This window comes from Paroedura picta, chromosome 1, assembly GCF_049243985.1.
Source record: "Paroedura picta isolate Pp20150507F chromosome 1, Ppicta_v3.0, whole genome shotgun sequence".
NCBI lineage: Eukaryota > Metazoa > Chordata > Lepidosauria > Squamata > Gekkonidae > Paroedura > Paroedura picta.
In genome coordinates, this window is record NC_135369.1 from 143,257,572 (window position 1) to 143,282,671 (window position 25,100).

Consider the following 25,100-nt stretch of genomic DNA (forward strand, 5'->3'; position numbering starts at 1 on the left):
ATTATTATTATATTGCACATGCTTTCCATAGTTTATCATTTCTTAAATTTCTTCCCTTGACCCTACACATAGTACTTTTTTACCATAAAAAGCACACCCTGATGTTGCCATGAGTCTGGGGGGCTGCCTGGGGGGCAATTGTGCCCTCTGGTAAGCCTCCTCCGATCTTTACTGCACCCCACCAAAACTGCTGGGGGACAGCCTACCCATTTTTAAAGCAGGGTTCTCTACTACAGGGGTAGTCAACCTGTGGTCCTCCAGATGTCCGTGGACTACAATTCCCATGAGCCCCCGCAAGCATTTGCTGGCAGGGGCTCATGGGCATTGTAGTCCATGAACATCTGGAGGACCACAGGTTGACTACCCATGCTCTACTAGGTCTGTATATGCCTGTTTATGAAAACCTTAATTAGTTGTTTTCCAGCATCAGCAAATCTCAGGATTTCTGATTTCTGCCTTTACAAAAAATAGCAGTATATGAGTAGCAACACCAGAATGCCTTTATAATATGGTATGAATCCTGCTTCTTTTCTTGCTTGGGTAATGCTACCATCTAGCTCAGCACAAAAGAGTCCTCTGCCAGGCATTTGGTTAAAGTCGATCAAAGCTAAACAACATCTACTGGGCCCCTGAACCTCCCTCCCTTGAACCTATACACCTGAACAGACCAGCAATGGTCTGCTAAAATGTTATTTTTTTATTATTGTTGTTGTTGCCTTTCATTAGAAAATCACTGAGTTTGATGTATTGTTCTTTTTTTCATTCCATGTTGACCACCCTGAACCTTAGGGGAAGGGCAGTATATAAATGCAATACAATAAAATGCATAAAATAAAAAGCCAGTGATGTGATGCTCCTGTCCCCTCATCCTGCTTCATAAGATATTTTCACATAGATCTTATGCAACAATCCAATTCTTGTAAATTTTTGCTTTTACAGTTAGAGACTGAGCAGTTACCCTACGTTTGTGAGGTACAGAATGCCTCCAAAAATTAGGCAAACAGGCTGAGGAAACATTAGGGGTAAAATTATTAGGAATCTGGAAAATCAAGTGAGTGAGATGGCTAAATTTGCACAGGAATAAAGAGATAGAGAGGTGAAGATAATTAGGAATTCTGAATTTAAAAGCAAAGGGAATAGAATGGACTCAGGCCAGAGAAATGAAGGCGAGAAAAAAGAACGGGAGTGAGGGGAGAAAGAAAATAGCAAGAAGCTTAAAGAAATTATGCTATAATTCCAGTAATCAAGATGGAATGCAAACAAAATCAGCGTTAGTTGATAGGTGGGGCAAGTTGTTTTGGAGTTACCTCTCATTGAGTCTTGCAAATTGATTTTGGATTTTGCAAAACCTCTGCAAAAATGTGTGTTCTTCCCTACCATACTCCTGCCAGTTGCCAATCATTAGATGGCAACCCTAAGGCTCAATGGACTGGCAGAATATAATTCTGCTATCAAAGATCCATGGTCTTTGAGTGTCCAGATAAAGAACCTGAGGAGTCAAGTGTCGGGAAACAGCGTCAGGTTCACTGGAGACATAGTATATAAATATTCTAAATAAATAAATAACTACTCTGGGGAGTCATTCATAGGGGCACACAATAGTGAGTTCAATGAATCAATGATGTGGTATAAAGCAAGGTAGATTATGCCCAGATCATGTAGGGGTTTAAAGGTCTAAACTATCACTTTAAAGCTGGTTATTTATACCCTACATTTACTACCGAAAGGAGTCTCAAAGCAGCTTACAATCACCTTCCCTTCCTCTTCCCACAACAGGCACCCTGTGAGGTAGGTGGGGCTGAGAGAGTTCTGAAAATCGTGACAGGGTCAAGCAGGTTGCCTATGGAGGAGTGGGGGATGAAACCCGGTTCTCCAGATTAGAGACTGCTGCTCTTAACCATTATCTCCAGTGCCTGGTCCAGAAATTTAGAACTCTGTCCACATACAAACTAGCAGCCAGAGTAGGTTTGAGGCAGGAATGTTAACCATTCAAAAAATGCCAGGCAATGCTTTTTAACAAAATTATTCTAATTCAGAATGTCGTGTATAAATTTAATATGCTATCCCGTGAATGAGTATAAATTTTAAAAAGCAAGATAATTTACAATTTCTATTTTCCATTATATTTTTAAAAGATATGCATGCTATAGCAGTTACAATTTTAATAAATCTTTTACAAATTTGAAATTGCTAATGGCTGTCTGATAACATCAAATTCCCCCATCTTGAACATGCTAGCCAGGTGCAAAAGGAAGACCCAGGATCAGGGGAGAGAGTCGACAAGCACCTTCTTCTGGGGGGGGGGCGTGTACCTTGCATTGAATTGTCCCCACGGTGCTCACATGCTGGGACTGTGGGAGACACAGACGTAAGGCCCCAGAAGTGAAAGGGGCGGCTAGGAGTCCTGGTTCTCCCAGCTTTTAGCCCTGTAATACAATCAGGTGGCAGCAGTGTGTGTTACCAAGACAGAGTCTCCTTTGCCACCCTCCTGGAGTTGGCAGCCAGCCAGGCAATGTGGAACAGGGCTTGCAAGGCAAAAGCAGACTGTTTCCATCGTAGCAGTAAATTTATGTTAAAGCAATAAAATAAGTTTAGGCTTCCAATATATGCGGTGATTGAGAGAGTCAATGTCTGCCTCACACTCTGCCTAAACTTATGTGATCCCAGATGAACCTTCTCTGTCCTGGCCCTCACCTAGTGAAATGAGCTCCCAGAGGAGATCAGGGCCCTGACAAAACTTGAACAGTTCCGCAGGTCCTGCAAGAGGGAGCTCTTCCACCAGGTGTTTGGCTAAGGCCAGGCAAACTCAACAACATCTGCAGGGCCCCTGCTCCCCCTGACCCCCAGATATCCATCAAGACTCCTAGACCTGTTTGAATTACTATTGTTTATTGTTATATTAAAGGTAAAGGTATCCCCTGTGCAAGTACCGAGTCATGTCTGACCCTTGGGGTGACGCCATCCAGACTCAATACGGGATGGTTTGCCATGTCATTACCGTGGCGCCTCTTGTGGCGCAGAGTGGTAAGTGGCAGAAATGCTGCCTGAAGCAGTCTATCCATGAGGTTGGGAGTTCGATCCCAGCAGCCGGCTCAAGGTTGACTCAGCCTTCCGAGGTCGGTAAATCCTTCCGAGGTCGGTAAAATGAGTACTCAGCTTACTGCTGGAGGGTAAAATGGTAATGACTGGGGAAGGCACTGGCAAAGCTACCCTGTATTGAGACTGCCATGAAAACACTGGAGGGGATCACCCCAAGGGTCAGACATGACCCAGTGCTTGTACAGGGGATACCTTTATCTTTATTGTTATACTGTTATGTTGTTATTATTACTTAATGTTATAGTTATTCATATGTATGGTTTCTTGTATAGTTTTCTGTTCTATGTAAACCACCCTGAGCCTTTGGGGAGGGTGATTAAATAAATAAATAAATAAATAAATAAATAAATAAATAAATAAATAAATAAATAAATAAATAAATAAATGAATGAATGAATGAATGAATGAATGAATGAATGAATGAATAAAATGGCTGCCAGCCATTTCAGACAGGTACCCCTGACCTGCTGTAAGGGTGTAATGGCTGCAAGACCAAGTGGGGATAGCAAAATCGATCACTTGCAGACATTTTAGCCTTTCAGTGGGGAAGCGGGCCCATCTGATGTCAGCCATAAATGGAGTCTGAGGAATACACATTTTTGAAAAGCCTTCCAAGCTCCAGATGACCCACCCACTTCAGTCCATGCTCCTGTGAAATTGGCATGAAAAATATTTCTCCACCTAGGGTTTCCAGACCTTCAGGTCAAGGAACAGGTCCCCTGATGCCAGACCATACCCAAAGAAGCCAATCAGATGGCTATAGGGGGACATACCAGGAGAAAGGAGAAGGCCTAGGCCTCATCACTGGTGTCACTCAGGAAGTGATGTCATCACACCAGTAACATCTGGATTTGGGGAAATATGGTAGAAGCCAGTTTTATCATAATGTTTTTGCCTAAATACCAGAGTGTCACCCAGATGTTGCTGATATAATGTCATCACTTCCTGTGCAATGCTGGTGATGAGGCCTAGGCCTTCTCTGTTCTCCTTGTAAGTCCCCCCACCAACTTCCAAGAATGACCTCGCAATCTGCCTCCACTCCTCTCATCTTTTATGGTGATTGGATTTAGAAGTTCTCTGTTTCTATGTTCGTACAAATACTGGAAATAAAAATTATATTCAAAATCTAATGTAATATAACCCTATTTAAATATGTCTGTTGATTTTTTTTTGCTTCTGGTTTTGATGTTGGATCACATATAAGGTCTCTTTTCAAAATCTAGAACATTTAAAATATGTCAGTCATGAATTAGTGAGTTATAGATCAGTTTCCATAATATGTGTGTTGTTGAAATATTTTAAAATCAAATATTGTGGTATCTTCACACTTCACAAATATTTTAGTTTTGTTTTAAAAGAGGTGGGGCTCCAGTTTACACAGTTCAAATAACTGCTGTTTTCATTCAGACAATTGTCCCAGAAAACATATCCTGAATTCAGCTCCTTCTATCCCAATTACTTAAAATATGAACCTTTTGGCCCTTCCTCATGATTTATTTAAGATGGCTTCCCCTCTCCAGATCTACTCCATATTTTTATTAGCAGATATCTAAAGGAGCATAAAATGCTATTGATTAGTTGTTCTTGATTTGTATCTCAGGCTATTGAATGGCTGAAAAAAAAAAAACAAATTATCCTTAGTATCTCTGCCAAGCATCAGCATATTCAACGTGTCCTAAGGCTACATATTGACTTTTTGATCTGAGTTTATTTTTTATCGACTCTGGAAAATTTTTATCAAGCTTTGCTGTCCATCTAGTCTAGACTATATAAAATTACATATATCTAAAGAGTAACATGGCAGGCACTTCCATTTCCTGGTCATTCTGGAGCACACACATGAATGTTCACTGTGCTTGAGTGGGATGCAGCAGCCCTACATAGTGGGACTTTCCATAGATTCCTTAACAGGGCTGCCTCCCACTGGCAGCGATATTTACCTTATGCCACTCTGAGATGCAGTGGGAGAAATTATTTTAAACACTGGTATTGTTTGACTAGCAGGCGGCGACTAGCAAGGAAGATGCTACTCCTGCTGGCATTTAAATGGCCGCAGCCTTTATTAAACCTACCCTCAACAGAGGGTTGGCCCCCCACGACCGGATAGGGAACCTGAGCGCATCCAGCCATCCAGCTGCTAAATTATTATCCACCGTGGCGCTCGGGGTCCCTGCCTCGCTCCCAGCCAGGAGGGCAGGTCACATTGCGTCACGGGATGTTCACACAGGGAGGCAGCTATAAGAGAACCAACTAGGCGTCCGCCTCCATTGTAATCTACAGCTGCCTGGCCACAGGCCCCTAGCCTCCCAGCCTGGTAGGCTGCACCTTTTTCGTGACCGGCCTCGTTAAGGAGACCCCCTTCAGGCGGGAGTCCCGTACGCAGACAGGACTCCCTACCAAACAGGTTCCTTACCGGCCGAAACTCGGCTGCGACAAAATAATAACAAAATTAACATGAAACACCATACAACAGGGTGGGAGGGAGGGTTGCTGTCTGGATGGCTGCGGCAGGGAGAGGCTGAGAAGCCTTGCGCTTGGCCTTAAATAGGCCCGCGCTTGGTCCCTGACATGTGACCTGGGCTACGAAGCCTCAGAAGGAGCATGCTGCTTCCTGGCGCTGCCGCGGTGCCAAACTGCAGCCGAGGTAAGTCTCGGCTTTCTATTGTGCTGCTATGTCCCCTCTTAGGAAAACCACTGTCACTGGCAATCCCCAGGACAACATCACATCACTTCTGGTTTTCCCTGGAAGTAATGTAGGGAGTGAGCAGTACATTGTGTCTCCCATGACCTCCACCACTAAATCTAGCACTGGTTTCCAGGGAAACCAGCTGTTCACCCCATTCTCTAGATTCACTACCTCTTAAGAAAAGAAGAGAACCAAGCAGGCAGAGCATTTTCTAAGCTTTGTAATGAAGAGATTTGTACAGATAAATTGGTATTAAACTTAGAAGATAATGAATAACGTTTGTGTGGCTGTGTAACAATACAGTATAAGATTTCAGAAGGTAAGCAGGGTCAGCACTTGAATGGTGGACCACTAAGAAAGACTTTGGGAAGGTAGGCAATGGTAAACCACTTCTGCTTAACCATAAGTGAACTGTGAAAACCCACAGGGTTTTCAAGGAAACTGAATAAGCAGAGGTGGCTTACCATTGCCTCGATGGCACTTTACAAAGATACACATACGCACACACACAATAATGCCTGTATTGTCTTAGTATTGAGGGGCAGTGGAAATTCTTATGGGCAGGGCAGGTGGGCCCTCACGTGTAGGAATATGCAACATCTGTAGTGTGAACAATTCAAAAGGATATGAAGGCTATCCTTCAAGGGGCATCAAGGGAGTTATGTAATTAGCATATTAGAGACTGCCTAGTATTTCTCAAATTATCTCATCCTGTGTTGTGATTGGCTCAACTGCAGACCTATTGGTCCTTTGAGTACCCTTCTTCCTTGTTTGTTTTCAGATGAAGAACACAGTTAGTTAGATGGCTGGGACTCTCCCCCTCCCCCTTACAAAGTTCTTTCAATTCTCAATAAAGCCATTTTTCTTTAAGCAGCTGGTTCTCCGCATAGTTATTCTCTGCCAACTTCAAGTACCCTGGCACTAAGCTATGTAGTTGGGGGAAAACCAACAATTTGAATTGTGCCAAAAACAAATCGGAAACAGTGCAGAGTTTTCACCAGAGGGGGATATGATCCCTGCATTCCATCCAATGATAGCTTAGCTATGGGGCTGCTGGCCCCTGGCAGGAGAATGTTTAAAAAAAAAAACGGTAATCTGGCATGAGATTGTCAAATTCCCAGTTGACTTTTCAATAACCAGTCTTGGCATGTTCAGCAAAAGCAATTTATTAAAAAGAAACAAATTAAGCTAATTATATTTTTTTGTTAAGACTGATTGGCAATACAAATACTGATCGATACATTCTCTTTCGATTTCACCTCCATGCTATATGATGCATCCCCACCTCTTCACTTTCCCAGGTCCATTTGACAAACCTGGGTGCAAATTCCAAACTCCAGATACCCTGTCTTTGAAGTTACAGCTTTAAAAACAGAGGGGGTAATTTTAAACTAATATGCCTGATTTTTCAAAGACAGGGCAGAATATAACTCCCACAATAAATAAATAAATCTACAATTTTAAGCTCATTTTACAGTTGTTAAAGAAGAGTCCCCCCCTACAATAAAACAAGCAGTTATATGCCTCTGTAACTGCTGAGGCTATTCAGATAGAGACCCTTTAATCCAAGCCTAGAATAGCTAAATTAACATTTGAAATTAAATTAGCATTTGAAGTTAAAGGCAGCCTGAGAAGGAGAGGTGCTCCTGTTTGAGAAGTTCCTTTTCAGCAATACCTATTGTTAATCAACCAGATGCTGACTCACTCAGCCTCCTTTACTGGTTAGCTTCCAGGATTTTCTCTCTATTTTTTTCTGTCTGAGCAGCCACTTTATTTTCTTCTGATGATCTGGAGATATATGGCTGTCCCACCCTTATTGTATTTTGATGCTGGCTCAGCCCAGGAACTTGAGGGAAGAGGAAAGATCACCCTTTTCACTTAAACTTCGAAAATGGCACACAATAGGCTTTTAAAAGTTCAAAATAAACAAGAAATGTTATTCAACACAGAGTGTAAAAGGTTAGGTAAAATCGGGGTGTGTGTGTTGGGGGGGGGTCTGATGTGAATCAAATATAACTCCAAGGCAATTTATTATAATCACAAACTCCAGTTCCTATGTTTCCAGCATGTCAGTATTTTCATACAGACTTAGAATCTTTGAGTTGAGAGGCCACCTTATGCTAAATGAACTTCACTAACCATGCTACCCTTGGTTATCTTCCGCACCTCAAAAAAGATATCATAGCATTGTAAAATATGCAGAAATGGGCAACAAAAATGATTAAGGATGGAAAACCTTCCCTACGAAGAAAGGCAAAAGAGCTTAGGGCTCTTTAGCTTGTAGAAATGCTGACTATGTAGCAACATCATAGAGACTTACAAAACTATGAATGGGATAGAGAAGGCAGAGAAAAAATACTTTCAGAGGGACTGTGGCTCAGTGGTAGAATATCTGCTTGGCATGTAGATGATCCCAGGTTCAGTCCTGAACATCTCCTCTTAAAGGATCTACCAGTTGGTAAGAAGAAGAAGAAGAAGAAGAGTTGGTTCTTATATGCCGCTTTTCCCTACCCGAAGGAGGCTCAAAGCGGCTTACAGTCACCTTCCCATTCCTCTCCCCACAACAGACACCCTGTGGGGTGGGTCAGGCTGAGAGAGCACTGATATCACTGCTCGGTCAGAACAGTTTTATCAGTGCCGTGACGAGCCCAAGGTCACCCAGCTGTGGTTGCATGTGGGGGAGCGCAGAATCGAACCTGGCATGCCAGATTAGAAGTCCACACTCCTAACCACTGCACCAAACTGGCTCTCTGTGGAAGACCTCCATCTGAGAACTTGGATGTAGAATGTGGAAGACCTCCATCTGAGAACTTGGAGAGCTTCTGCCAGTCTGGGTAGACAATACTAACCTTGGCAGAACGATAGTCTGATTCAGTATAAGGCAGCTTAATGTGTCCATGTGTTCTCCCATACACACAAAACAAGAACTCGTGGGCACTCAATGAAATTAATGAGAAATTAATGAAATTAATGAGCAGTAAAAACAGATACAAGGAAGTACTTAGCATGTTTAATTCACTGACACAAGAATTGGTGGTGGCTACAAGCATAGACAGCATCATGGTATGATTAGATAAACATATGGATCAGAGGTCTATCAGTGGCTATTAGCCACAAGGTAAAGATGAACAGAGCCTCTTGTGGCGCAGAGTGGTAAGGCAGCAGACATGCAGTCTGAAGCTCTTTCCATGAGGCTGGGAGTTCAATCCCAGTAGCCGGCTCAAGGGTGACTCAGCCTTCCATCCTTCTTAGGTGGGTAAAATGAGTACCCAGCTTGTTGGGGGGTAAACAGTAAAGACTGGGGAAGGGAATGGAAAACCACCCCGTATAGAGACTGCCATGAAAATGCTAGAGGGCGTCACCCCAAGGGTCAGACATGACCCGGTGCTTGCACAGGGGATACCTTTACCTTTACCTTTATATATGAACACTATGGGGCTTTTTGCACGGCTTCAAAATCGCACAATGGTTGCCAATTGGAAACGCTATTGATTTGCCATAACACACGACGTCTTAGACAATCTGCCACACACCTGAAACCAATCTGCAAAAAGCGCTTCCTTGTAGCGCTTTCAGGGGAATCCCAAAAAGTGGATTCACCCTCCGGAAAGCGCTACACTCTTGCAACCAATCTGCAACACTAGCGAAAAAGACCTGTGCGTTAACATTGTTGCGGTTTCTTCAAAGTCCCTCCTCCTGAGCCTGTCCTCCAAACTTCCAGCGAAGCGATCGCCATTTTTTTTTCTCCGAGCGAGCGGGGATAAACGCACCAGCGAGCCTCTTTCTGTTTAGAGGCTTCCCTGGCTTCAGTCCTTCACCTTTAGTCACTAAGCACAAACCACAGAAAAGCCCGTTTGCTGATGTATTTTCCCATTAATTTTTACACATTCATTCAGCCGAAAATCGGGCCCGTGAGAGGGGGGGGGATTTTTTTTTTCACTCAAGGCAGCGTGGCAACGATCATACGATCAAACGACAGCTCAAACACATTAGGCAGCTGGATGGGTCTCTCCGTTGCAACGAATCTACACAGATTCGTTACAATGGGTCTGTTTTTTTTTTTTTAAAACCTTTCTTAAAGGGAAAGGGGCTGTTTGGGAGCATGCTAACGGCTGCCCATTGGCTGCTTGACGGCCAGGGGCGGGACGAGCTTGGCAATAGCGCTTCCTTTCTAGCGATTTCTGCTGAGACCGGATGCTGTGGGAAACACTACAAAACGCAACTGGATTCCACTACGAAGGCAGGTATGCATAACGACCAATTCCACTATTTTAAATGGCGATTTTTCATTCAGTGACCAATTTGCAACAAAGATCCCGGTGCGTAAAGCCCCTATGTCTGGGGCAGTAATGTTCTGTATTCTTGATGATTTGGGGGCAGCTGTGGGAGGGTTTCTGTAGTTCTGGTCCTGCTGGTGGACCTCCCAATGGCAAGTGGGTTTTAGCCACTGTATGGTACAGAGTGTTGGGCTGCATGGGCCACTGGTCTGATCCAACATGGCTTCTCTTATATTTGTATGATATATTTACTGCATACAGTACAATTGAACAGTATTTTCCCCCTCCCCATATCTGGTTGAGTTGGTTTAGTCTTGTGGGGTGGAGTCCCTGTTGGGTTATGTTTGTTAGTTAGAACTATGAGTTCCCTTGTCCTGGAACCAGTTGATCCTATCACTGTATCTCCTTGCTAATAAATGGATGTTGTTTTGAACATGCCCATCTCTGCTGCATGAACCTAAGAGCAGGTATCTGAGTACCCTATTCCTGATTTTTAAACAAAAAGGAACATCACATGTTGCTGTTACTTTGTTGTCTCCAGTACAGTATAGGAAAATCCCAGATTAAATCATTCAATAAAACTTTTGTTGGGAATTTAAGGGAATATTGGAGACTAATAGAACAGAAATCAAAACTGTACTCAGAAGTCACAAAGGGTGAAGAATAGTGTGGAGTTTATAAAATAACAGTCTTGTTTCACTGAACAGGGCACGGGTCCCCAACATTTTTGAGCCTGCAGATACCTTTGGAATTTTGACACTATGGTGGGTGCAACCAAAACATGGTCATCCCAGAAGGCAGAAAAAATGACAGAACTTCAGGCAGGAAAGTTATGCATTACTCTAAATAGTAACTCTTCAACATTTGAGGCAGAAACTCTATTTAACTTGATGTCTTTTTAAAAGAACACAATGTTTTAAAATATTTTCTTGCATATGCACAAAGCTTGTCTCCAGTCACTCAGTGAAAATGTGGCGTGGTGGCTGCTGCTCTGAAACTTGAAAAAAAATCTGCTCAGCCAATAAGAGGCCCTTCTGGGCAAAGTCCTCATCTGGTTCTGCCTACTTTCTCAAAATACATGGAAAGGTGTTGGTGCATGCCATGGCTGGGAACCTCCTGTGGCTCTTCCGTCCCTTGACTCTGGCTTCCTTGGGCCTCCAATTCTCCTCTCTTCTGTTTTCTGAGCCACATTCCTCTCTCTCCCCTCCTTCATCTTGCCCCTTTGCAACCTCCTCTGATGGGTCTTTCTTCATCTCTCCATTGGACTCCATGTTCTCTCTCTCTCTCTCTCTCTCCCCCAACTCCTCTCCTGTGCACTCCTTCAATCTAGTCTAACCCCCCTGCACTATGCAGGACACTCACAGCCCTATTGCTTATCTACTGTAACCTGCCACCTCCTTGAATCTTCACAGAATCAGCCTCTCTGTCCAAACTCTGGTTATCAGATCCCCTCTCAGTTATCTTTTCTCCAGGCTAAACAGACCAAGCTCCCCCAACCTTTCCTCATACATCTCCAAACCCCTCACCATCTTTGTTGTCCTCCTCTGGACATGCTCCAGTACGCCTACATCCCTCTTTGACTATGGCACCTAAAACTGAACACAGTACTCTGAGGCCAAACCAGAGCAGAGAAAAGCGGTACCATCACCTCCCATGATCTAGAAACAATACTCTGTTTGATACAGTCCCAAATACCATTTGCCTTTTTAGCCACACACTGCTGACTCATGTTCAATGTATGGTCTACTAAGACTCCTAGATCATTTTTGCACATACTACTGCCAAGACAAGTCTCCCCCTTCCTATATTGGTGTTAATAGCTTTTCCTACCTAAATGCAGAACTTTAAATTTGCCCCTATTGAATTAATTTTTTTTTAGTTTAGCCCAGTTCTCGAACCTATCAAGATCATCCTGTATTCTGATTCAGTCTTCTGTTGTATTTACTACCCTCCCAGTTTAGTATCATCTGCAAATTTAATAAGTATCCCTTCTAAATCCTCATCCAAATAATTTATAAATATGTTGAACAACACAGGCCCTAGGACAGATCCCTGGGGCACTCCACTTGTCACTCTTCTCCAAGAGGATGCTGAACCTTTTACAAGTACCCTGTCAACCAGTAATTGATCCACCTGACAGAATTCGGATCCATACCGCATTTTACCAACTTGGAATTTTATCAAAAGCTTTACTGAAATACAGATAAACTATGTCCACGGCATTCCCCTGATTCAGCAAGGTAGTAGCTTTCTTGATAAAAGAGATAAGGATGGTCTGACATGAGTTGTTCCTGTGAAAACTGTGCCAAGTCTTAGAAATCACAGCTCTCTGTTCCAGCAGCTCAAGGACCAACTATTTGATGATTTGCTCCAAAATTTTGCCAGCTACAGATGTCAAGCTGACAGGGTGGTAGTTACCCAGATCCTCCTTTTTCCCTTTCTTGAAGATGGGGACAATATTTGCCCACCTCCAATCATCCGGCACCTCACTTGTTCTCCAAAAAGTGTCAAAAAGAATGGATAGAAGTGCAGAGATGACATCTGCAAGTTCTTTCAGAACCCTAGGATGCAATTCATCTGGCCCAGAAGACTTTGCTTGATTTAAAGAAACTAGGAGTTTATGGACTGCCCCCACAGTGATCCTAGGCCACCATTCACATCCGTCCTGTTTTTGCCACACTGAACACAATTTCCCTCACTAGAGAATGAGGAGAAATAGGAGTTTAACAGTTCAGCTCTCTTTTCATCATCATGAAGGGAAACGTGCCTAGCCTCAACCAGGACTAGGGCCTTTTCGGTCATGGCCCCTACCTGGTAGAATGAGCTCCCAGGTGAGCTACGGGCCCTTAGGGAACTTTCAGCCTTCCGCAGGGCTTACAAAATGGAGCTCTTCCACCAGGTTTACGGTTGAGGCTGGGGTCGGCGAGGTAGATCAACGTCCCCCTCCAATTATGAGTACTACATCCCTATGATCTCCTTCTCCACCCCTCTAGTAGTCGGGGTTGGGAGCAGGTTTTACCACCATGTTGGGCTTTTTATGTCTTTTAATGGGGATTTTATAAGACTCTGTAACCCGCCACGAGCCAGTTTCAGAAGTGGCAGGGAATAAATATCATCATCATCATCTGTTATAATTTCACTTTCTTGCCCTCACAGTGATCCTACAGTGTCCCTACTCTTTTTCTTACCTGAAATATAGGAACCCTTTTTTGCTATGTTTAGCACTTCTCGCTAGCCTCAGCTCATATTGAGCTTTAGCTTTTCTAACACTGTCCCTATAAGCATTGGTTATTTGTTTATACTCATCCTTGGTAATAAGGCTTTCCTTCCATTTCCTAAATTACTCTTTTTTATTCCTCAAATCATTTGACAGCTGCTTATGGAGCCACCTTGGCTTCCTTAGGCTCCTTCCATCTTTTCTTCTCAAGGGAATTGTTTGTGATTGAGCCTTCAGTATTGCACTTTTTAGAAACTCCCAGCCCTTTTGGACTCCTATCTTTTTAAGTCTTTCTGACCATGGGACTCTACCCAACATAACTAAGTCTGTTAAAATCAGCTTTCCTGAAATCCAGGGGCTTTTTGCACAGCTTCAAAATCGCACAATGGTTGCCAATTGGAAACGCTATTGATTTGCCATAACGCACGACGTCGTAGACAATCTGCAACACTCCTGAAACCGATCAGCAAAAAGCGCTTCGTTGTAGCGCTTTCAGGGGAATCCCAAAAAGTGGATTCACCCTCCGGAAAGCGCTACACTCTTGCAAACAATCTGCAACACTAGCGATAAAGACCTATGCGTTAACATTGTTGCGGTTTCTTCAAAGTCCCTCCTCCTGAGCCTATCCTCCAAACTTCCGGCGAAGCGATCGCCATTTTTTTTTCTCCGAGCGAGCGGGGATAAACGCACCAGCGAGCCTCTTTCTGTTTAGAGGCTTCCCTGGCTTCAGTCCTTCACCTTTAGTCACTAAGCACAAACCACATAAAAGCCCGTTTGCTGAAATAAAGTCCCTTTATTTTTTACACATTAATTCAGCCGAAAATCGGGCCCGTGAGAGGGGGGGGGATTTTTTTTTATCACTCGAGGCAGCGTGGCAACGATCATACGATCAAACGACAGCTCACATTAGGCAGCTGGATGGGTCTCTCCGTTGCAACAAATCTACACAGATTCGTTACAATGGGTCTGTTTTTTTTTTTTTTTAAACCTTTCTTAAAGGGAAAGGGGCTGTTTGGGAGCATACTAACGGCTGCCCATTGGCTGCTTGACGGCCAGGGGCGGGACGAGCTTGGAAATAGCGCTTCCTTTTCTGCCGAGACCGGAAGCTGTGGGAAACGCTACAAAACGCAACTGGATACCACTACAAAGGCAGGTATGCATAACGACGAATTCCACTATTTTAAATGGCGATTTTTCATTCAGTGACCAATTTGCAACAAAGATCCCGGTGCGAAAAGCCCCCCAGTCTATACGCCTGACAATGTAAAGGTTTACTCTTTCCCAAAATTGTAAATTCCAGAATCACATGGTCACTACTACCAAATGTCCCACTATTTCTAGCTCATCTACCAGTTCTTCCATGTTGGTGAGAATCAGGTCTAAAATAGTAGACCCCCTGGTTCCCCTGTCTACTTTCTGGGAAATGAAGCTGTCGGGAAGGCAAGTTAAGAAATTAATGGAGTTTGTATTTTTAGCAAAGTTGGTATTCCAACAGATATCTGAGTAATTGAAGTCACCCATGACCACTCTTTGAGAATTGTATAATTTTGTCTAGGAGTATGTCATCCCTCTGACTGGCTTGGTGGTCTATAGCAGACCCCTACAGTAATAGCATTCTCATTTTCTACTCCTTTTATATTTACCCAAATACACTCAACTGAAATTCCATGCTCAGGTACCTTTATTTCTTCATAGGTATAAAGGAGTCCCCTTCCTCTATTAGGACTACTAGTTTCTCTTGCTTGTTTCCCATACTCTGTGCATTAGTGTAGAGACATTACAATCCATCCTTTGATTTTGGTTTTTGAACATTCTTGTAAGTTAGTAGTTCCCTGCTTAGGTGCCATTCCGTGTAGATTTGCAATCTTTCCATCTTGTGTTCTTGCCATCACACCAGGTTCTGAATTTACGTCTCGCTCCCCCTTTGGATTTAGTTTAATACCCTCTTCACCAGGTGTGCACGGGTTCTCCCAATATGCATGTGTCACTCTAGTTTTACTCTGGGAAGTCCACACAGTGCCTTATATAGTGCCTACACTGAGAGATGCAGTTTTCAAACATAGTGCAGGTGTTTTTGAAGGACTGGGTCAATTTCCTGGCAATATCCCTAGTAGTCCATGCCTGTAGGAATTTTCCCTGCTCAGTACTAGAAAAATTAAAGGTCAGAATTCAACAACTGGAAGTTTGGTCCATCACTATACAGGTGTCTAAGCCTACTCTTTAGGCAACGAGCCTTGCCTGGCGACTGAGCTCTGACCAAACGAGCAGGGCCGCCACATCCACACGGCGGCCCTGCTCTTTCCCTGCCACTGATGCGCCCATCTTGCCCATGGGGGCAGCAGTGACCTTTGCTCCCAGCAGCGGCCGCTCCCTTCTCAAGGCGCCGCCACCCCTGACTGCAGGGGTCCACTCCGCGTGTCTGCTGGAAAAGCCCATTTGTATAATTTGTAAAAATTGGCTTTTCTACTAGTTTATTTATATTTCAATTTGTATCCTGCCACTCCCAAGCAAGGCTTGTGGCGAGTAACAGTAGTTGGCCAAACATTAAAATCTCCTAAAACAATATAAAATACCTATATAAACTCTCCCATAGTGGTGAAATTCCCACCTCCCCCTGCTCAACATAATTTTAATAAAGCAGTGCTTCTTGGGCCATAAGGGGGGAAATGGACTTATTAACTAGTGGGAGGGGAGAGATCTAAAAGTGCTGGCCTAGTGGAAGAGCTCTGTCTTGTAGGCCCTGCAGAACTGAGAAAGTTCTATCAGAGCCCTCAGCTCTCCCGAGAGCTCATTCCACCAGGTAGGGACCAGGGCTAAGACTCCTAGGGCAGTGGTCCCCAACCTTTTTCAGGCTGGGGACCGGGCTCCCTCTCCCCGCCCCCCCCCCGCAGTAAGAAACTTACCAGGCCACAAGCTTGCGGCCCGGCAAGCTTCTTACTGTGGGAGGGGGGGAGAGTGAAGCAGGGCTGCGCATGCGCACATGCACCATGCGCAGCCAAAAATGTGCATGCACGGCATATGCTTGCATGCGCAAAAGTGCCGTGCATGTGCGTTTTGGGCTGCGCATGGCGCATGCATGGCCCTGCTTCACTCTCCCCCCCTCCCACAGTAAGAAGGTTGCGGCCTGGTAAGTTTCTTACTGCGGGGAGGGGCGGGGAGAGGGAGCCGTGGCCCAGTGCCAGGCCACGGCCCGGTGGTTGGGGACCACTATCCTAGGGTCTTAACATATGACAAATGAATCAAGTGACTGCATTCTTGCATGCCCTGTTAAGAAATGATGATTTCTGGGAATAGGGCTATGAGCAGCAGAAAGCCTAGGGTAACCTCTAACAGGCCATCACAACTGCTCCTGCATTGCGATATTCTGATTCAAGATAACAGCTGGAAATACAGACAGACAGATCCAAAAAAAGCTTAGAGACATGACTATTTCAATAGAAAACCTATTGGCTACTGCTAGAACACTTAACACAGGCTAAGCAAAACTATACACAGATTGAAAGAGAAATTCTGGCAATTGTGTTTGCTGTATGTTCCCACACTGGGAACTCTGCTGCCCCAGCTCCCATGCAGGATCACAAGTCCGGGGTAGACAAGGTGCACTGGGCCAAATGTTCCCCTGTGCATGAGCAGGAAGAGGCAGGGCAACCTGCCCTGACTCAAACTCCAGTCTGCATCTGGGCATGAAGCCTCCAGTGTGGAAAAAGTCAAACTATAGACCATTAGAGCTAACATTTTCTAAGCTCTTTGGGAAAAGCTCTTGAATGCCTACAAATGATGTTCTTACAACTTAAAAATATGACACCCAAATTGTTTACACTAAGGGCCAAGGACATTTTTCAAAGCTATTACGATCCCTCTATCCTATCCATTAGAATAAAGCAATTTATGATCTGGTTGGCACAGGGGCTCTCAGTGACCCATTGTTAAAACAACTGCAAGAACATGGAAGGGTAGATCGTGGACAACATTCTTATACAGTGGAAACACCAAACAGAAGTGCATATCACAGAAATAGGGGCATTTGTGAAAAGACTGTTAACCAGTAACTTGGTGCAACACCTGATGAGGAAGTCTAATGACTGATTTCTGAGGAGTTACCAGACCAGTAATAACATGAAGCTGTTTACTCTACAAATATTCTTCCAAAACATACTGACATTTTGGCTGAAGTCATACAGATTAAATGTGTAGGTAAAGCTGCCTATTAAGTGCAAAGACTACATGATGGGTTAGTGGTGAAAGTGAACCTCTGTTAACATTTGGTTCCATATTTCTATAACATTTGACATTCCGAATGAATACTCCAAAGTAAAAAAGGGCAATGTGTATTTATTAAAATGGAACAGCCTTGGCTTCCTTGTCTTGAAATGAATTGTTCCCATCGAATCTTCCTGTTAACAAACAGATGTTGCTTTGAATAGAACCATCTATTCTATGTAAACCTAATTGCAGGTACCTGAGTGAGTACAGTATTCCTGACTAATAAGCAAAAGGGTCGGAAAGGGGCACCATACATTTTAGGTATATGTGAGCCCATTGTGGGATTTCCTAGGGTTCTGGTTCACCCATACTAAAACTATACATGCATGCACAACACATCTGAGGCTATTGCTCAGACAACATTGCTGATATCAGGAGTTGTTGCACTTCTTCAGGGCTTTCTCCTTCAGGATTTATTCCGTGCCATCAATCCCAGATACTGAATGTGTTGGCCTTGGGTGGGTATCAGTCAATAGCATGGCCATCTGCCTGATGTCCCACCCGCCCAATGCACCTCCAGATGCCCTGCCAGCCCTACTGGAGGTGGTGGTGGCCTGGATGCTACAGTCCATCAGACTTTTAGTTCTGGGGGACTTTAATGTCCATGCCAAGCTACTGTCCTCTAGAAATAGGTTGAACTAGGTGTCAGCCATGGCGACATTAGGGATTTTGCAATTTGTTGTTGGACCTACCCATCAGGCCACACCCTGGACCTCATTTTCAGCACAGATTTGAACGTGGATCTGGTCACGGCAAAAGCTGTGCCATGGTCAGACTACTACACCCCAAAGGCTTGATTAAGGCTACCACCCCCTCCTCAGTTGGGTGCAGAGTGGATTTTAGCTCACCCACAGAGACTTATGGATCCAATTAGATTCTTGAATGGTCTGCGGGACCCACTGCCTCCCAGAACTTATCTAAATGGTCTGGTCAGCGACCGGCACAACAGAATGCTGGTCGCCATTGATGAGATCGCTCCCTGATGTCCTCTTTGCCCCCATGTGAAGCAAGCCCCTTGGTACACCGAGGAGCTTTACAAGAAGAAATGAGTACTAGAGTAAGTTTGGAGGAAGACTTGTAACAAAGCCTCAAGAACATCTTATAGAATGCAGATGAAAGCCTATGAGATGGCAGTGAGGTCAGTGAAATGCAACTTTTACTCAACTACCATCATGTCTGCTAACTCATGCCCAGCACAATTGTTTAGGATAGTTCAATCTCTCACTGCCTTGGAGAAAGGGCAACAAAAAAAATCCCTCAGCTGTGAGGCATTTATGAGTCATTTTGCAGACAAAATCTTGACACTCAGTCATAACCTCCCTCCAACCACAGACACAGAATGTGAACTAGAGCAGTGGTTCCCAATCCCCGGTCCAGGAACCGGGACCGGTCCTTAGATCAGTCGGTACCGGGCCGTGGCTCCTCCTCGTCCTCCTCCCTAGCTGCTGCCTCGGGGGCTGCCCTGCCACTCTGCCACCAGCTCACCTTTGGTGCTCTCCAGTGGACACCATGGCTGGGACTCCCCCTCGACATTGCACTGTGCAGCTGCTGCTGGCAGCGTCCCCCCCCCAGCGGGGGGTGGGAATACAGGGGCACTGGGGGGAAAGCAAGTGGAACAGGCCCAGGCGGCGACATCCCTCGGCAAAAGACTGCCCCCCTCGGGCCTCAGTAAAATTGTCAAGCGTTGGCCGGTCCCCGGTGATAAAAAGGTTGGGGACCACTGAACTAGAGGACCCTTGGCTGTCTTTGGAGAGATCACTGAGTAACTTCAGATGATGTACACTGACTGAAGAGGGCAGGATGCTTACAACAGTGAGACCAACCACATGCCCACTAGACTCCTGCCCATCATGGCTAATAAAAACAATAGATATAAGAATATGGCCCCACCTCTGGGAGATAGTCAACCTCTCCCTTGAAACAGGAGAATTCCTAGAAGGGCTAAAAGAGGCAGTAGTTCACCCACTGTAGAAAAAAAATCTCTGGACCTGCGAGAGCCCAACAACTACCGACCTGTTTTACACCTAGTTTCTGGGGAAAATGGCTAAAAGGGCTGTCACAGACCAAATATCAGCATTCCTGGAAGAAGCTTCAGTCCTAGACACATTCTAATCAGGTTTCCAGCCTGGCCATCAGGTACAAATAGTGCCAGTAGCCTTGACGGATGACCTCCATTGCCAGTTGGACCAAGGCGGGTCGGTGCTGCTTGTATTATTACACCTTTCAGCAATGTTCGACACAGCTGACCATGAGCTTCTAGCTCACCACCTTGCTGATGCTGGAATTCAGGGGACAGCCTTTCAATGGCTGATCTCCTTTCTCCGGTGTCACAGACAGGTAATAGCACTGGAGAGAGATCTTTAAGCTGCCACCAACTCACATGCAGAGTCCCGCAAGGAGTGATTCTCTCTCCAATCCTATTTAACTTCTTCATGCGCCCTCTTGCCCAACTGGTACAGAAGTTTGGGCTGGGTTGTCACCAATATGCAGATGACACCCAGCTCTTCCTCCTGATGGATGACTGCCCTGATTGTCTCCCAGAAGCATTAGCTAGCTGCCTGGAAGCAGTGATGAGGTGGTTGAAGCAAAGTGGTCTGAAACTCAATCCTTCAAAGATGGAGGTCCTCTGGCTGGGCAGGAAGGTCTGCTCAACCTGGACGGTATGCAGCTATCAGTGGCTCTCTCTGCCAGAAACCTGGGCATGATCCTGGATGCTTCCTTTTCATTGGAGGCCTAGGTCACAAGAGTAGCACAGCTGGCCTTCTATCACCTTCACCAAGCCAAAATACTAGTTTCCTACTTGGCTCCAGAACACCTAGCTACAGTGATCCATTCGACAGTCACCTCTAGGCTAGAGTTCTGCAACTTGCTCTATGCAGGTCTACCTTTAATTTTGATCTGACAACTGCAACTGGTTCGTAATGCGGCAGCCAGGGTCCTCACAGCAATAACATGGATGTTCCACACTCAGCCCGTCCTCCAACAACTGCGCTGGCTACCAATCAAATTCCTGATCAGGCTTATGGTCTTGGTCTGGGCTCAGTGTACTTGAAAGACCATCTCTCTGGCTGCACCACTCAAAGAGCTCTGCACTCTGCCACCTCCAATCAGCTAGTGATCTCTGACCCCAAAGAAGTCTGCTTGACCTCAACCAGGGCCAGAGCCTTCTCTGTCCTGGCCCCTACCTGATGGAACAATTTCCCATAGGAGATCAGGACCCTAACGGAATTAAAAGGAGTTTGCAAAAGGGACTGCAAAAGGGAGCTCCTCCACCAGGCATTTGGTTGAGGTCAATCGAAACTAAACAACATCTACTGGACCCCCAAACCTTCCTCCCTTGAACCCATGCAACAAATATGACCAACCATGTGTCTGTTAGATTGTTCAGTATGTTAGAATGTTATTTTCTCTGTTTATTGTTATTATTACTGTGGCCTTTCATTCATTATAAACATTGAATTTGATGTATTGTTCTGTTTACGTTTTATGAGAACTGCCCTGAGACTTCCACACAAATGGAATGAATGAATGAATGAATGAATGAATGAATGAATGAATGAATGCATGCATGCATGCATGCATGCATGCATGCATGCATGCATGCATACATACATACATACATACATACATACATACATACATACATACATACATACAGTTGCTGGCCTCCTAGTACCTGCAGGCATAACAATGGAGATCCAAGTTACAGGAAGACTCCTTAGGCTGGAGATACGTTACAAAGTGCATGAAAAATTACATGAAGTTGCCTTATGCTAAAGCAAACCACTGATTCATCAAAGTCATTACTGCTTATTTATACTGACTGCAGCTTTCTTGTATTTCTGGTAAAGGTCTTCCACCATCACCAACTGCCTCAGCGTTTACGCTAGAGATGCTTGGGATTGAACTTTGACCCTTCTGTATGCCAAGCAGGTGCTCTGCCATTGAGCCATGGCTCAGTAGAGTGATAGGATGAGTCAGAATTGTCTCTAACATCTGAAAATACCTGGTCCCACCCTGCCAAAGTCTCAGTTACTACTGTAGGATCTGAGAATAGTTGTAGTTTGCTTACTAGACTGGGGGAAAGAATGATAAAAATAATTTTAACCAGTTACACAGAGGTGAACTTGGAATCTCGGCCTATTCATATTTAATCTCATATTACTTATTGGATACAAATTACATGTTTAGAAAACTCACACTGTACAGCCTATCCCTGGAAAAGGGTCATCTAATTAAATACTTCCCTGTCTCAAAAAAGAAAGAAAAGAAAGAAATGTTGCACATTAAGCATGTCAGCCGCAAGGCTAGGGTAAATCTTCATCTTCAACAGGCTTGCTTCTTAGTCTTCCAAAATCCCCACTTATTTCCTTCATTCTCTCACAATATTACATGGACAGAAGTTTAAAAAATAATCGTATTCACAGCAGCTACCCTGTTTTGAAAGGGGTTATTTCCTAACTTAAAGCCCCTCTCCCGGGTGGCATCTAAATCAAGCTGAGATTATGCACATGTATCCAGGCGTGAAAAACCATAGTAATTGTGAAAGGATGGCACCAGAACATATGGGAAAGAAAAGTACAGAGTCAACTGAAAGGAAGCAAAATACAACAAGGAGCTCCAGTACAGATAAACATTAAGAAACAAGTTCTTATTTCTCTCATCCTTATCTGTCTGGCCTAATTTTAAAAAGCAAAACAAACATAAACCCTTTGATCATAATAGTCATAATAATGTTGAAGAAAACCAGCTCCATTATATTATGACACATGAAATCTGTATATTTTACATATTTATTTATATATTTATAGATCCTGCGCTAATTGTTTTGGGTTGGGCTAGGCAAAGCTTGGGTGGCCATCTGTGGCTTGTAGAACCTCAGTTGCTTTGAATAGTGCTAAATAACAAATTCATAAATATCCCAATTTGTAAATTACATAAATTACATAAAATGAAAAGGAAATGCTTTTATCTAGACACACTGTATTTAAAAAGATTTTTAACAGTATGTCACATGACAGTAAATAGACGATATACAGCAACTGGATTTAAGGCTATGAAATTTACTAACCACAACATGACTCAGGAGATGCAGGGCACATCAACTCTCTTCTGCCAAATAGATTAGCTAAAAATAATACATCTGAATGATTATTTGTTCCCTGACCATAAACACCTCCAAAATCTCATTCTATTCTGCAACATGCAATATTATCTATGACTTAGAACAAATTTTACTGCAATTCAGACATAAGCTCAGCATATTTTATTATTCTAAAAACACATTCATTTTTTGAAAATGTCACACCCCAAATATCAAACTATACTTCTTTATATATAGATTAAATATGCAATAAGTATCTTGAATTTGAGGAACGCCCCCGAGAGCAAAATGGCTTTGTGCTTACAACCCAAAAAGCCACAATTGTTAATACATCATATTTTCAAACTGAGACCCTTTCCAAATTCAGCTGCATTGATAATATTATTTTTGCAGCCATTTACAACATCTCATTCTGGCAATGCCACTGGATTACCTGTCCCTGAATGCAACGTATGAAGGAGAAACTGAAGGAAACCAGCAAACATAGCAGCATCAGCTCAGACTGCCTAAAGAAGCAGAACCAGCTTCAAGCAGACTGCTGAATCCCAGCCTGTCACTGTTGCCAGCCCGAAACCGCAAGAGAGGAAGGGAAATGCCCCATGCAAACAAGAGCAAAAGCCGTAAGAAAAGTCTGGTAGTCCTTGTCTGCTGACTCGAGGCCAAATTATTCAGCAATGTCAAACATTCCACAGTGACACCAAGCAAGGCCATAAGAACCACTGTCATCAATACAAATCCCTGCAGCATAGAGGCAGCATCGATTCCCGCATTCATCTATACATGCTCAGCGCAATGCTAAAAAGCCACTCTGGCTGTGGGCAATCCTTAATGATTTTGGGAGACTTGAATTGACTGCCTCATGAAACAGGATGCAAAACACTGCTTCCCCCCCAAAGAGAACGCAAAATAAATGTTTTATCCACTGGAACCTGACACAGGGTAATGCCATACGGAAGCACAAACATCAGCGCAATCGATAATAATGCTGCAGCTATGCTTTCATTTTATCACTGTTAGGCTGAATTTTACTGGACTATTATTCACAAGGCAAAACAGAAAGCCATTAATTCATAGGAAGTAACCAAAGTTTTGTAATTAGAACTAGAAAGAAGACAAGCCCCTATAAAGACCCCCCCCCCCGCCGCCCCATAGACTGTCTGTTTCAGAGATGGACTAGGGACAATTGTTTGATGGTTATTTCTCGAAGTTATTAGGCAGGACAGGCTTCTGCCAAAAGGTAGTAGATATAAAACAAAGATATAAACTTTGTTTTTCACTAGCAAAGAAGAGGGTCTTCCCTCTCCCACTGCAGACCCCAAATTTCGTCAAGTGTTGTTGGCAGGCACCTTCCAATATGCAAGGACAGCATATGAATGTGCACTGGGATAGAGCGGTAGATGGGAGATGGAAATTTTCACTCATCCAAGTCCCCTACTCGCTATATCTCTCTATACCGTATCCTTGTGGAATGGGCAGCCTCATGTCCAGAATATACCCAACTATACTTCTTTGACCTACTGTTCTTCTGAAGTGCCAGCTCTTCCTTATGCACTCCATGTATGTCGTGGGCTGCTAAGCACTTGTTGAAACTAAATCTATTCTGCACAGTTTCTCTGGCCAAGCTTCAACCTACCTCAATCCCTTTCCCTTCCCTCATAGTACTTATTTAGAGATTCTCCACAGGAGCTACCATGACAGCTTCTAATATTAACATGAAGCACTAAATAATACAAACTGTATAAATAACCCTGCCCCCAGCCATATGCTCTCTTAATAATCTCTTCCACTGAGCCCTGGTTGCAATCTGATCATCTCCACTATTCAAGCTTCCTTACCTCTCTTCTGACCAATAGTCAACCACAAGGATGCCCCAGATTCTCTTGGTCCATTCTATCACCATGATATTGTCAGATTTCTGTTCCCCAGTAAATTCCTACAACATTTCACTCTTCTAACTAAATACTGGCTCCAAATAACCTGGTTTGCAGCCTCTGCTTTTCACGAATACATTCCTCTCTAAAATTATTAATGAACTTCTCACTACCAGATATCAACAGCTGTACTTTGTCCATGCCCCCTTGACTTCTGCATTGCACTTGATGCACAATTAACCAACTTCTCTCATTTCTCTGTCACCACGCCATGGATTTCCGCAATACTGAATGGGTTACCCAGTGGGAGACAATCCACTTGGCACCAATCTGTCAGGGGGGAAATGGAACAGGGTGCTGGACCACTACAATGTGGACATCTTTGATCTTGTGCATCTAGAGGAAGATACCCCAAAGACAGGTCCCTGCCAGAAAAACAGCCTCAAGGACCCAGTATTGGTGGACTGATCATTTACCAATCAGTTAAGGGGGTATGCACAATATCTCTTCCTGGTAGTGGCTGCCTACCTAGAAAAGGACGCCATCTCACTAATGTATTGGAGGCAAAAGTGCTTTCCGGTGA

General features: G+C 44.0%; 1 protein-coding gene across 46 annotated transcripts in view; it reads right to left on the minus strand.

Annotated features, from left to right (window-relative positions):
• Positions 1 to 25,100, minus strand: part of RIMS1 (regulating synaptic membrane exocytosis 1) — a 354,394-nt gene that overhangs the window by 151,197 nt on the left and 178,097 nt on the right. Inside the window, exons 1-2 of one of the 46 annotated variants that reach the window (XM_077307148.1) lie at positions 23,080 to 23,252; positions 22,614 to 22,670 (exon numbers count right to left, since the gene is read on the minus strand). The exons of 44 other annotated variants lie outside the window; for them this stretch is intronic. In XM_077307148.1, coding sequence (XP_077163263.1) covers positions 22,614 to 22,670; positions 23,080 to 23,131 — 109 coding nt within the window. In that variant the 5' untranslated portion in view covers positions 23,132 to 23,252. Of the gene's footprint in view, positions 1 to 22,613; positions 22,671 to 23,079; positions 23,253 to 25,100 lie in introns of those variants that run through there. One more of the 46 variants, XM_077307156.1, reaches the window with a different exon arrangement.